The sequence below is a fragment of the Squalius cephalus genome (assembly GCF_949319135.1).
Source record: "Squalius cephalus genome assembly, chromosome: 20".
NCBI lineage: Eukaryota > Metazoa > Chordata > Actinopteri > Cypriniformes > Leuciscidae > Squalius > Squalius cephalus.
Window position 1 is genome coordinate 23894671 of NC_137141.1, and position 14184 is coordinate 23908854.

General features: G+C 39.3%; 1 protein-coding gene across 24 annotated transcripts in view; it reads right to left on the reverse strand.

The window, feature by feature from the left end:
- Nucleotides 1–7387: 7387 nt before the first annotated feature.
- The window catches only part of esrrga (estrogen-related receptor gamma a), a 250589-nt gene continuing 243792 nt past the window's right edge, over nt 7388–14184 (reverse strand). For all 24 annotated transcript variants that reach the window (XM_079853338.1, XM_079853334.1, XM_079853327.1 and 21 more), the window contains one exon: nt 7388–11128. In XM_079853338.1, coding sequence (XP_079709464.1) covers nt 10884–11128 — 245 coding nt within the window. In that variant the 3' untranslated portion in view covers nt 7388–10883. The remainder of the gene's footprint in view (nt 11129–14184) is intronic.

Genomic DNA, 14184 nt, shown 5'->3' on the forward strand with positions numbered 1-14184 from the left:
CATACAAATCAGTCCAGTCCTCCCTGGCTTTACTCGCGGGAATCTACTGCAGAAACGTGCCTTTTGACTGTTAAACTGGCATATGGTTTGTTTTACAATAAAATATGGGACATGTTAATGCCATAAATTGTAATAAAGCCTGAAAGTCATATCTTGAGCTTTATGCTGCTGATGTGCAGTTCTGTGGTATTTTCCCCCAGGGGTTTCATGGTGAAATCCCTGTCCTGCTGAGACACATATGATTATATTAGCCTCTTACTCCCGGTGCAGCAAGAAAAACCTGCCATAGTTTGGCAAAGGGGTACAGAGAGTGCTCCAGTTGTATATTTCAGCACACTTCAGCAACGTGCTTGCTAAATCTGGGTTAAATGTTTTGTGTGTGTGTGTATTGTTATTTATTTATTTATTTACAGTGTTTTTATTTATTTTATTTTTCTTGTGGCAGAACACATCTCTCTTTTATTATATATTAAAGCCTTTTATATTGTTTTGGGATTGCAGACATGCTGTGCAAAAAGCACATTACTATTTTCACAAAAAAAAAAAAAAAAAACTACTACTTTGCAGCATGTCAGTAGGAAATATTTTTTCCATTAATTGTAATGATCCAGTGAGATTTTTGTATGCACAAGGAGTCTGCCAACAGCCGGTATGCTCCACACTGAGATCTCACCATCATTAAAGGCACACTATGCAAGATTTGTAGCTTAATATAACAGCTTCGAAATCATTTTGATGGTAAACGAACTCATAGTAGGGCGAATCATCCCGATAGCAAAGCAGGGGTGGGGGGGGGGGACGCCGCTGGCAAAACCAGCAATGCAAGTTTGAGAGGTGGCGCCCCGCCAAATCTCGTGAGAATCGTGACTTGCTTTACGGCACGACGTCACATACATCAACAACATATGAAGCAGCCTCTATGGAAGACACTAGCACGCATTTCAGACGTGAATCATGGCAGAGTCGACGAAGAAAACGCGGTCGCAAGAGTGCAGAGACGGTGAGTGGTATTTACGACAGTAACGTTAAATACAAGTACTCCACAGCGACTCTAGGGGTCGCTGTTTGAGAAAAACGGAAACGGCATAGTCCGTCTGTGTGATTACATGAACATCAAAATCTGAGACTAAATCTGACATTTCCTACTGACACACTACAGCAAAATAATGTAAACTGCCTTAAAACCATTTTTTGATACTAACGTGCCTCAGACTTTTGCAATGAACTGTTGTATTCTTATGAACTAACATTAACAAAGATGAATAAATACGGTCACGAATGTATTGCTCATTGTTAGGTAATGCATTAACCAACATTAACTACTGAAACATTGTAAAGTGTTGCCGTTTTGTCAAAGTTCAGTTCAAAATCGTATTTGTCACATACTACGCAACAGTTCTCTACACTAGAAATGCAGAGAAACATGCAGTCCAGTCCGCACTTTTTTCTTTTTGTTTTGTTTGACTAGTTTTTGTACTTTTGTTACTTTTTTTTATGAGCTAAATACTTCTTTTCAGCACATCTAAATCTAAATGCTTTCATAATTGAGGACACATGTGTTCCGAGATTGTAAACAAGCTGCAGAGGGAAGTAGGGGGAGCAGAAAATGTGGGCGATGTGCACTTCAAGACAGCTGTAGTGCTTGGAATCCCTGTTGCTGTCAGTGAAAAAGATGGACATAGAGGGACTGTGCCAGTGCATCATCTCTCAGATTGCTCCTCTCCTGTGTAGCGACATGGTTGTATATTGAGTTGTCAGATGTGACACTCCAGACACCCCATGCTGGCTCGGAGTAGGAACTGGAGATCACTGGGAAGTCAAGTCACAATGGGCTCTGGAGTGTTCGGTTGCCACACACACACACATACAGTCAGTCAGTCAGCTCACTGCGCCACAGGGGGGTGAGATTTCAGCAGACACAAACACCAGCTCTGGTTGAAAGCATGGACCGAATTACAAGGAAATAAGGCACAGAAGAGAAAATACAAAGGAAAATATTAATTATAAATTGTTTAATTTTATGTAGTCAAAACCTTATCCTCTAGGACTAAGAAATCCCTATATGAATCCACGCATTAGTTATTTATTGTGCTTTATGCTATTTTATGAAGGCCTCCCCCTAAAGAGTTCTCAAGTGCTACTAATTCAAACCCAGATGACACCCCAAACTATTTATAAAAGTGCACTAACCAAATTAATGGTTCATCGAATCTAGAGTAAAACATTTAAGTGCAAATAAACGTGCAAGTGTGACCCGCTAATGCTCTCAATGAGCCCGATGCCGTCTGATCCATTTTATCCCGTGTATTAAGGAGATGGTGAACTTGCCTTTTACAGGGACGACAATTAATTGCTTTTGAGTGATCTACCAGTTACATTTAGTGTTAAGTAGTTCTAAAATTGAAAAAGGCTATTCTGCTGGAGATGAGTCATTATCTGCCTCAGTAGAACGGTGGAGACATGGTGCGTGAAGAAAGGAGTAAAAGAAGGGTTTAGATGGGAACTAACCCACTTTACTAATACCATAAAGATGACTAATGAGATACTGGAATTTCTGATAGTTTTACATAATGTCTCATAAGAAGATTTTTTTATTTACCTACTCTATGCTGTTTTCAAACTAAAAATAAACCTACATTCATGGTTGTGAAAAGCAAACGTTAAAAACATTGGCTGTGAAAATTGTTTGTGATCTGAAACATTGAAAAATTGTGTCATTATTTGCTCACCCTTGTGCTGTTCCAAGACTGTATCACATTATTCTGTGGAAAACAAAAGAAGATATTTTGTAAAATGTGTCAGTGCTTTAACTGTGTCGATACAAAAAAGTCCACATTTGGAAGATTTTTTTTATCCAATTAAAACCCCATCCAAATGCTACAGCATTGCATTATACAATCATTTAAAAAGAATAAAAAGGACATTAAATAAAATAAAATCATATTTGAAATAAACTGGTTTGGTTAACCATAACTTGAACTCTCTCTAAAGACCCAGGACTTCAGGGAATGTAGGGTAGCTCTTGCATCTCGAGGTAAACAGGCTCTCAAGAGGGACAAGCCCAAAGTTGCCTTCTTTGCACATTGTCAGGAACCGGATCTATACACTTCCTCCTCTCTTTCTACACACACATATCAGGACCCCGTGATGTCTCTCGCAGAGACATAACCGGCGTCGAGGGAGCAGGAGACCTGTGAAAGGCCATTACCACAGTGTGGCCCAGGCCATCAGCACACTAAGACCCAGGAGAGTGACCCTGCTCTCACACTGAGAAATAAATTGGGTGGACTCACTGACAAAAAGCCATCAGGGCCCAACTGCACACATTAGCACTTCACAGAGGACGCCAAGCACACCCGTGCCACCAGTCGAACTTTGATCCCATGGCACATCGGGGACACCAAAAACGTACAGTACCGCTCAAGAGACACAGTAGTTTGGCGCGTGAAATGACCAGGAATGTTGGTCTATACTGCATTCAACTCTTCAAAACCTGCAGCTGAAGATGAGTCACCATCTTCATAGACTACATTTTGAAATGATTCGTTTTGTTCAAATCACTTGAATTCGTAAAGACTTGTTAATATTTAATGCTGGAGATTTAGAAGAATTTCTATTATGTTTTGTGATTACCATTGTTCAGAACAGTGACATTAAGACCAGTCTCTGTTGCGTCTCTCAACTGCTGACTAACGCTAGAGGCCGTGGTCTTTTGTGTCCTTGTTAGTGCAAATTGTATTCTGCATTTCATTTGCTTTGAATTAGCCATTAATCTACCTGCCTCCATTTTCTTTTCAATTATTTATGTTTTTCTTCGGTCACGTCTTACTTCACTTGTGATGCCAAGTGAGCCAGGACTGTCACCGGTGCCCCTTAAGAAGAAAAAAAGAAGGTTCATGACACCCCTGACTATATAAGTTAGCCACTCCTTTTTTTATGTCAGTTCATACAGTTACCAGAAAGCATTAAACTGATGTGAGCAGGACAGAGGTCATTTCAAACAGACTTATCAAGATCAGCAGTTTAACCCTCTGGGGTCCTTCGTTTAACAGTCACACTTGGGACCTTCGGGTCCAAATGGACCCGGAGGGCGGGATTAATATATATATAAAAAAATCTTAATATTTTTTTTTTTACTTGTTTTTTATAATATTTTTTCTTTTCTTTTTTGGTGTTTTGAGATAATTTTATGATTTATAATTAATATTTATGCAATAATTATGACCCATTTTTTCCCATTGAATATAATAGAAATTTTTTATATATATATAATTTTTATTTTATTTTTATTAAAGCTGTATTTCATTTTAGAGTCAAGCCTAGGCCTCATGAAAGCAATTTTTTAAATGAGATGGGCGCCAACTGGTGGACACACTGAGCATTTTTATCACGCAATAGCACATTTTTACCACTAGTGGATTTACAGCTCTCTGTAGAAAGGCTTGCGAATTCTAGTGATTTTTGCCTGAACAGATTTAGTCTGTTTTGCACTCTTGATGTTTTAGAGATTCACCCCTTCACTGTTGAGTCCTTTTTTTCTGCATCCTGGCTGATTTGTAGATTGTATGCACAAAAAAAACTCTGTTTTCATATTTTTGACAATTTCCCATTCATTTCCTATGGGAGTCATTTTTGACCAAAGAGCAGAAGTGTGATGACCACTTAGCATGCTTGGATCATGACCTCAATATTTTTTGTGTGTTCACATACCTAATACCATAAAAGTCACCTAGTTTCGTAACATTCCGATGAAGCTGTGATTTTTAAAAATTCAAAACAGATTTTTGTAATCTGAATTTATTAGTGTGTATGTGTATAAAAGTGTGTTTGTGTGTGTGTGTGTGTGTGTGGATGTGTCTGTTTTGCACTCTTGATGTTTTAGAGATTCACCCCTTCACTGTTGAGTCCTTTTTTTCTGCATCCTGGCTGATTTGTAGATTGTATGCGCAAAAAAACCTCTGTGTTTTCATATTTTTGACAATTTCCCATTCATTTCCTATGGGGGTCATTTTTGACCAAAGAGCAGAAGTGTGATGACCACTTAGCATGCTTGGATCATGACCTCAATATTTTTTGTGTGTTCACATACCTAATACCATAAAAGTCACCTAGTTTCGTAACATTCCGATGAAGCTGTGATTTTTAAAAATTCAAAACAGATTTTTGTAATCTGAATTTATTAGTGTGTATGTGTATAAAAGTGTGTTTGTGTGTGTGTGTGTGTGTGTGTGGATGTGTCTGTTTTGCACTCTTGATGTTTTATAGTTTCACCCCTTCACTGTTGTGTGCTTTTTTTCTGGATCGTGGCTGATTTGTAGATTGTACGCACAAAAAAACTCTGTATTGTCACATTTTTGCCAATTTCCCATTCATTTCCTATGGCGGGTCCATTTGGACCCGAAGGTCCTGAGTGTGACTATTTTTTTTACAACCACTTAGACTATTCAAATCCTGTCCCCAATTTTTTTGGGTGTTCATATACCAAGTACCAACAAAGTCACCAAATTTCGGATCATTCCGATGAAGCTATGATTTTTTAATTTTTTTTATTTAAACGCTTCGGGTCCATTTGGACCCGAAGGACCCCAGAGGGTTAACTAATATGTCTAGAATAGATCAATTAATCTAAAATGAGCTTAACTTTGAACTAAAGCTTTATGGGGAACATCAAAATTCCCAATTGGACTATAAGACACTTTCCCGCTCCGGTTCCAAATTGCACCGACGGGATGATCCATAAATTGACATAATGGAGAAATACAAATAGTCTGGCATATCCGTGCACATTCCTTGGCTTAGCTTATACCGGGGCCTCCTCTGAGGGTCCAACCTCAGTGAAAACCCAATTATAGCAGCTCCACACTGCAGCCGCATAACATGGGAGAGCGGAAAGGGTTAAAAGAGCCATTACAAATGCCATGGAGCACTTTTAGCGTCTCGCAAGGTTAATGATAACGGTACTTGGCAGCTGAAATGCTCAAGTAGCTTTTATTGTATCATAATAATGAATCAATGGCATAAAGATAAAATAAAATAAATGAACTCCGAAGTCAATGAGTAAAATGTATGTGCCGCAGCGCAAATAATAAAGAAAAAAGTGGGGGGAAAAAATCCTCAGCCAACGGGGCCCTCTTTAAGTAATATCTTATGATGTCATCTTCTTGAAAAATATTTGCCTGCAGGTCACTGCTCTCTGTTTTAAAGCCTTAAACGCTTTTGCTACAGAACATTAAATGTCTCCCCACATTATACGATACATATTAGCGGCAGATGATTTTACACACACAATGCTATCTTACTATAAAGTGCTATATGTTCTTTTTTCAAGCCCCGAACAGCCTTATTATTTCATCTCCTTTGGCAATATTATTATTTAGTTTGATGTGAAAAAAAAAATTTGGGTACCATAAGTGCTTTCCTCTTGCTCCTCATTTGGGCGGTCGTGTGCTATAGGAGAGACAGAGTGGATGCGGGCTGACCGTGAGGCTGTGCTGATGTTAGGAACGTTGTCTTACATCAATGTGTCTGCTCTAAAGCCTCAGGGCATAGCGGCTGATTACCCTCTGAGTGGACATGCCTCAAACGCTGCATCAAGTTGTCAAGAACTTTCTGCTCATCCACCATTTTTCTTCCCCTTTCCGACGCAATAACATTGTAACCACGACAGAATGAAGAGTGGTCGCGTGAAGATGTCAGTGCAGGAGAAAAAAAAAAAAAAAAAATGACAGACTGCTCTTGAGAAGAAAAAAAGGCAAGTAGCCAAGCAGACTCTATTGCCTGGATACCAGCATTCTACTCATCAGTTACATTCACAATTTTCTTAATCCAAGTGTTTTTTCCCCTATAGGAAAGTAGCCTACTTATTATAATAAAAAATCTGTAAGATGTGTGACCAAGAGTTTCTGATTTGTAACAGTTCATATTAGCTTGAAACCTCTCACTTGACCAATTTGCTATAATAAAAAAATAAAAAAGTTAAAGGTTAATGGTATATAATGTTATATTGATTATTATAAATACACTGTATCAATGGGTCGTTTTTTAATGAAGCAAGCCTGCATTTATTTGATGAAAAATGAATTGAAAACAGTAATATTAAATCTTATTGCAATATATTCTAAAATGGATGTTATTCCTGTGATGGTAAAGCTGAATTTTCAGCATCATTACTCCAGTCTTCAGTGTCACATGACCCTACAGAAACATTTCCCATTATTATCAGTGTTGAATCTCAAGAGCATATAGGCGTATTAATGTACTGATGAACAACAGTCTCAAGTTTCGTAATGTAAATGGCCTGAACATTTAACCCACATCATGGGGTCCATGCAGAAAAAAGTCACAATGCGTTAAAACTGAAAACATGTTCTCACACAGTAAACACAGCCCGAGTCAAAACTGGAAGCATGTTTAATATTGCTCTACTATTATCCTGAAAGGCATAATTGGAGTTACACATCTGAACTGATCGTAGTTACAGAATCATAGGTCTCTCTTTTTGCATTGAACAATATATACAATGTAAAATAAATACATTTACACAAATGGACATATTGTTTGGAGCACACTGTAATGATGCACATCACAAAAATATACAGTTAATAGTTTTACCGATGTGGAGCACATCTAAAAACTACAGACATGATTCTCACTACAGGTTGTTTCAGCAACTGCTGGGTTGAAATATATCATTATCATATTGATCATAGAAGCTTCTTTCCCCTTCCTTTTTTTTCTGGATCTTGTCCTTTCCCTCACTGGTTTCTGTGTTAGACTGCCAGGAAGCCTAGATGCGTTTGGCAGACGCGTCGATGCATGAATAAATACAACCAACACCTAGAATATCTTCAACATTGAAAAATTGCAGTTGTTTGTACATTTGCTCATCATTAATCCTTAATTTGCAAAATAGTCCAATAGATACAGCATTTGATCACTAATTGAATAGCATTGTACAACAACTGTACGTCGTACCGTTATATTGCTTTAAATAAGAAAATATCTCTAAAAAAAAAAGTCATTGTGGGTACGGATTAATTACAGTTTGATTTCAATGCTGGATAGATGAGTGGTAAAAGACAGTAAAATTGTCTTTAAATGGTCCGAGAGGTCCGTGTACCATTTTGTCCAAAATTACACAGAACGTGTAATAAAAGTATTTCGTTTTTCATTTTGTGCACTAAAAGCAACTTGGAAAAAAAATGCATATCTGAAAGACTGAGTGCAGATCAGGACCGCTTGCTCTCGTTTTGAATGAAATCTTACAAAACTGACCAGAATTAGAAAGCTTAGCTGGTTTCATATCGCTTCATTTCCTTCGTGATCACCTCCGAGTAAAGACAACACAAAAAAAAAGGAAGGAAAAAATTTGAGAGAAAACCGCACCTCATCTGCCGGGAGTTGATCACGTGAAAAAATGTAAAGTCTTCTTAACAGCAAGACCCACCCTCCCCCAAAAAACCCATGTTTTGACCATCTGATGAGTTGCCATGAGCGATAAGATCTAGTCACGTTACACTAACCTTTCCAAAGCACAATCTATTAAGAGTTTTGAATAGCTAATGATAGATACAGTGTATTTATAGAACAAGACTGAGAAAAGCAACAAAGAAAACCATCGTTCCCCGTTCGTCTTAAAAAATGATCTGTTCTTGCAGATTTTTTTTTTCGTCATTTTTATTAAGCACACAAAGTCAAAGTGATAGTTTTGAAAACCGATCTTACACCAAAACAAAGAAAAATGTTTCTTCCCTTTGCAACCTTAAAGAGTCAAGATATATACCAATGGAGTTCAGCATGAAGGCCTTATGTACAGCATTTTGTTAAAAGAGAAGGAAAATCAGAAAAAGAGGGGAAAGAAAGAAAAAGAGGTACTATTTCAAAGCATATCTTTCTTTGCAACCTATGATATACAGTGTTAGTCTACAAGATCGGAGTTACACAGATGGTCTCTTGTACATATAATGCACCTCCTTTTAAATATTCACTTATATATCAGCATAGATTATATTGATCGTTGATCGGTTGATCTAGCGTTAACTAGGAAGAGTCTTTTCAGAAGGTTATTTGAGAACCCATCATCTTGCTCCTGAGGATTCATACATCCAGTATTGTCTCTAATTCTACCCTGTCTCTAAAAAATGAACTAAAATTAGAAAAGAAAGAGAAGACAAACTGAAACGGAGAGACCTGCGATCTCCACGGGTAGTACACTACATCTTTTGCGTGTGACAGAGGAAAGGGGGAAAAAAACTGAGATGTTTCAGAAAAAACACAGCAGACATGAAACACCAAGAAGCTGAACTACATTTTTTTTTTGTTCATTTTTCATTCTTTTTTTTTCTTTGATCTGTTCCAATAAAATGTCTTAGGTTAGATTTTTAATCTGTTCATTTACAATATACAATGCTTAAGAATATTCAGAAAATACCCCATACTAATACTGACATATTTCTGATGAAGGCTGTGGATCGCTTGCTTTGATACTTGAGCCTCTCTGCTAAAAATGTCATTTGGAAGAAGATTACATCACGTGTATGATATCTCTGGCACTAAAAAAAAAAAAAAACACAAAAAAAAAAAAAAACAGGACCATCGTGAAACTAAATCTACGATGATTCTCCGTCTTCCCTAAGTGCTATTTTGCTTAAAGTTCAAATACTGCTTCAGTATGAAAGAACGCCAATAGAATTTCGAGGCTGAAGTTAATATATATGCATATATAATTGACTTGAGATAATGGTTATGGTCCTCCTGGCCACATCGTGTATGTAATGTATCATCTTATGACAAGCACAGACAGAAACGCGAAAGCTTCTGGAAATTCGTGTGGCACTAAGAAAAAAAAAAAAAAAAGCTAACAAAATTGCATACATATACACCTCCACTTTTTTTTTTAAACATCTATTGCTTAGAGAAGATAGCAGGTTTTCATCTTCATGGTTCGTAAATCGCGCAACACGGTGGTCGGTAGAAAAACATAACGATCTATTATTAACATTATATGAAGAAACATTGTGTTTGTTGACCATACCATATATTTACATCCTTCAGTACAGTAAAAATACACTTGAATAAAAGATAATAAAATAAAGTCAATAAATAAATGAGTCTGTTCCTTGACCACTGCGATTCATCTTTGCTCAGTATTGCATGAGAGACTAAAGCTTCGGCTATTCCCTGAAAAGATTGAAATGAAATCATTAAAAGAGGCTAGACGTGTTTGGAAGACTTGAAAGAAAAGGACAAGGGAGTGACACACACATGATCAATCCGCATGGCTACATAATGGTGAGGAGCAGCTTCTTCAAAATCTCCGTTTGGCTATCGCGTTGTTAAACTGCTCCGAGGACCTCTAATGTAATACTGCATATAGTCACTACTCTTATGGTAAAGAGGGTCGAATCCTTCAGCAACATGGAAGCTGGACGGTACAGTTTGGGGAAAGTTTCTCTTGCTGGTGTCCATTGGGTGGACCTCCTTCCTTTGGCAGGGCTGGTCTTTCTCGGCTCCAGTAATTCTCTTTTGAAAATCAACAAAATGTTTCAAAAGCACAAAAAAAACTCAGCATCAGATTTTCGAGAAGAACAAGTCAACGGCTGGTTTCAAGTCCCACTGCTGAATAATGAGAGCAGTCATTTTTTTCCCACTTCATATTTTTCTCAATAATCACATTTTAAATCATTCTTATATTTACGTATCATTGTCAGTAATTAGAAGTACCATTACGGTTATGTTTTTAGTTATTATTTGATAAAGTTTATAGACAAAGGTTTCACGAACAGCGGCAGAGAGTTAGTCAGTGTCTGCCCGGTGAAGGGGCGGAGTCAGTGACGTACCCCCTCCAGCTCTCTGCGGGTATAGCGCGGGCCGGGGGTGCGGAGTTAGACCTTGGCCTCCAGCAGCTCCAGAAACAGTTTGTGCATGGGCACTTTGCCGTCCTGTTTGATGCTGTAGAAGTGCTGCACTGCCTTGGTGGAGGTTTGCCGGAGCAGCGGAAGGGTCATGAGCAGCTTGCCGGCCCGGCGCGGGTCCTCCGCATGCTGGCCCGCCTCGTAGTCCTGCAGGGCCTCGTGCAACACGTCCTGGAGCTTCTGCACAGCTTCCACGTCCTCTATATGCATGGAATCTGGAAAAACAATTATTCAGCGGACAATGATGAGTTGCTTTAGAAATAACAAATTCAGGTTTCGCATTTTCCTCCAGACCAAATAAAACAATGAATCACACATCATTTGATTTTTTTTTACTATGACATGACCAAAGGGGAAAAAAGTCATACGTTTTGCAACTACTAAAGTTTTAGCAATATGTAAAGGTATAAGACATGTTAGTGTCTAGTGGTACAGTTTTCATAATATATATATATATGTGGAAGTTGAATTCAAAATCCACTTGGCTCAAAAATCAAAGCAGGCCCCCTTTAGTTTAAACAGGCATGACACTCCCGGTTGCTGGTCCTGTACGGGACTTTTCTTTTCTTTCTTTCTTTCTTTTTTTAAATCCATTTCAGGCTGACGGAAACCTGAGGATGAAGTCCTGGCAAAAGGAAAGGGATTAAAAGAATGTGACTCATGGTTTTTTGCCAGCCCTAAGCTCATTCTCCAGTGATTAAAGACACACTTGAGTGTTAAACGCTGAGACTGTCCTCGGCACGTGTTTACAAGCCTCTCTATGGGACTGATGAATGGCACGGGCGACAGAAACACTGTTTGGAGGAGAGCTGATATGGCACTTGTCTAAGCGAGAGAAACAGAGGCTCGAGTCAGGAAACAATACCTCAGCCTGACTGGCATTGTCTGCCAGAAATGTCAAACAGGCTGCATTTGCATTTGCACTCGTTAGTACAGCATTCACGCCCGTTCACCGCGACAGACGTGCCTCTGAGAACGCAATTAGTCTCAGGCAGCTACTATCTTTGCTGTGTTGTGCTCCAGTGGATAATATAGTTGCACTTTTCCAGCTAATCCAAGCACTGGATGCTACTACGCAGTGCTCTGATGGTTTTATCACATCACAATGGTAAAGAAAGTGCTTTGTCTGACTTGCTCTTTATAGACTGACTCCACCAACAGTATTGACTCGGTTTTCTACTGTGGCGTGTCAATCCGATCCCGTTCCCTCCGGATAAAATGTCCAAATGCACGCTGGCTTTTGGCAAAGATGTCACAATCAATGCATTGCCTCGAATCAATTGATACATACACGTTAAATAATAATTGTATGGTCAAGTATTGATAAAAGTGAGACCCTGTGAGGTTCCTCTATTAGTAGAGAGCACCATCTGTCCTTTGGGCTGGCCAGCGGGACAAACGTCAGCCTGCTTCAGGCTGCGATTCGATATCCTAACCCTTCAGTGTCTGGAGCCCATCTAGAATTCAGACAGCTAGGTCTCATCCATCAGTCACATGGGCTTTGGCCATCTGAAAAGTGACCTGTGATCCGACAGAAATCCCTGGCAAGAAAGTGCTTACCTGCACCTTTCCACACAAGCTGCCCTATCAATCTCACCATCACTGCTGGAGGCGGAGGAAAACGCCGTGTGTTTACACTATTTGTGCCTTAAAATTTACTATCAAAAAGACACTTCACTAGATTCCTAGAATGACACTGGAATTGTGTCAGTAAATGGCTGAATTGGTTGAAGATATAAGAGGTCATGGACTGCTTTACTGATCCATTTACTTGCATTTTTATCACGTGTCCTCTAAAAAGAAACATGCACCAAAATGAGATAAACTGCAACGTGAAGCTTTCAAATAAATAGGAAAAAAAGTCACTCTGACATCGATTGCTTAAGCAATACTGAGTCTATTGAAAGACTGTGAAATACATTGGATCTGAGTGGAAATACCCAGCACCTCAGGGCTTTAGAAAATGGTGGAGTGTATCATTTTTTTTAGCAGCTGTCTGAAACACTCTGCTCTCCACCAAAAAAAGAAGTGACAAAATGGCTCACCTTTGAAATCGGACATGATGCATGTCTCTCCTGAGAGAAGAGTGCAGAGAAAAGCCGCAGAGAGGAAGTCTCAATAAATACAGAGAATGACACCCGAGAACCAGAGGAAAAAAAACAGATCCAGGACTAGCGATTAGCCTAAGCATCAGGCTACAGGAAGTCTCATCGTGTATGCCTCAGAACGTAAACGTGGACGGAAGACGACATCAGTTTGAATAAATCTACCACTCATCGATCACTTTTACCTGTTTTTGGCAGGTTGACACGCACGTCAACAAAGCGAGATGAACTGCTAATCGTCGAATCAATTAAAAATGAATTTCTCAAAAGAGTCACGTGCTCTCTCGCTCTCTCAGGGGTGCACTTTAGGCAGAACGGCCCCCGGTGTCTGCAGGCCGGGGCCAAACTCGCGAGCCGTCACCCGCAAGCGAGCAAGAGCAATCTGCTTTTTCATTTTTCAGCATGGCCAGGCCCAGCCGGAGATTGATCGTCACATATGGCCCCAGAAAACAAACTGTCAATACCTTGAGCGCTGGAGAATTTGAACAAATAGCCGCCCTCCCATTCAAGCTGCTCATTGCGTCCCATTTAACAGATTTTATTGACAGTTTCCTTCTTGTAATTAAAGGGAAAACTACTGGCCAGCAACCAAGATAAAGTTCAAAGATGGGGTCAACACAAAGGGAGCCAGAGGGCCATGGCGTGACTGTCGATGGCGGACAACATCAGAGCCTGTTATTGACATGCAGGTGCATAGTGATGGGCTCCTTACTTAAGAGGCATCTGAGCAGAGACTTATGCTAATTCGGAGAGGGGCCGCAGCCGTGCTTTTGAAGGATTTCAAACGGGGCGGGGAGGGGTGGGAACACTGTTTAGTGTGGTGTTGTGTGTGCGAGTGAACTGAAGAAGAGAAAACATGAGAGGAAAAAAGACTGAGATACTAAGATATCTTTTGAACTGTACCTGAACAACTCTACTGCTACATCTGTCTTTAACATTCCAAAACAGTGAGTTTAACTCTTTCTACGCTGATACAATATCAACAGCCAATCCAATTAAGAGGATGAAAAAATAAACTGATGACAGGAAATTCAAGAGGCCTCGAGTGCAAATCTAAGCTAAAAGCTAAGCTAAAGTTAAACACAACATCTCGTTTCATTTGCAATAGGATTGCTGTGAATTATTTTGTTTAGGAAACAAAGAGACACCTTGAACAATGTAAATTA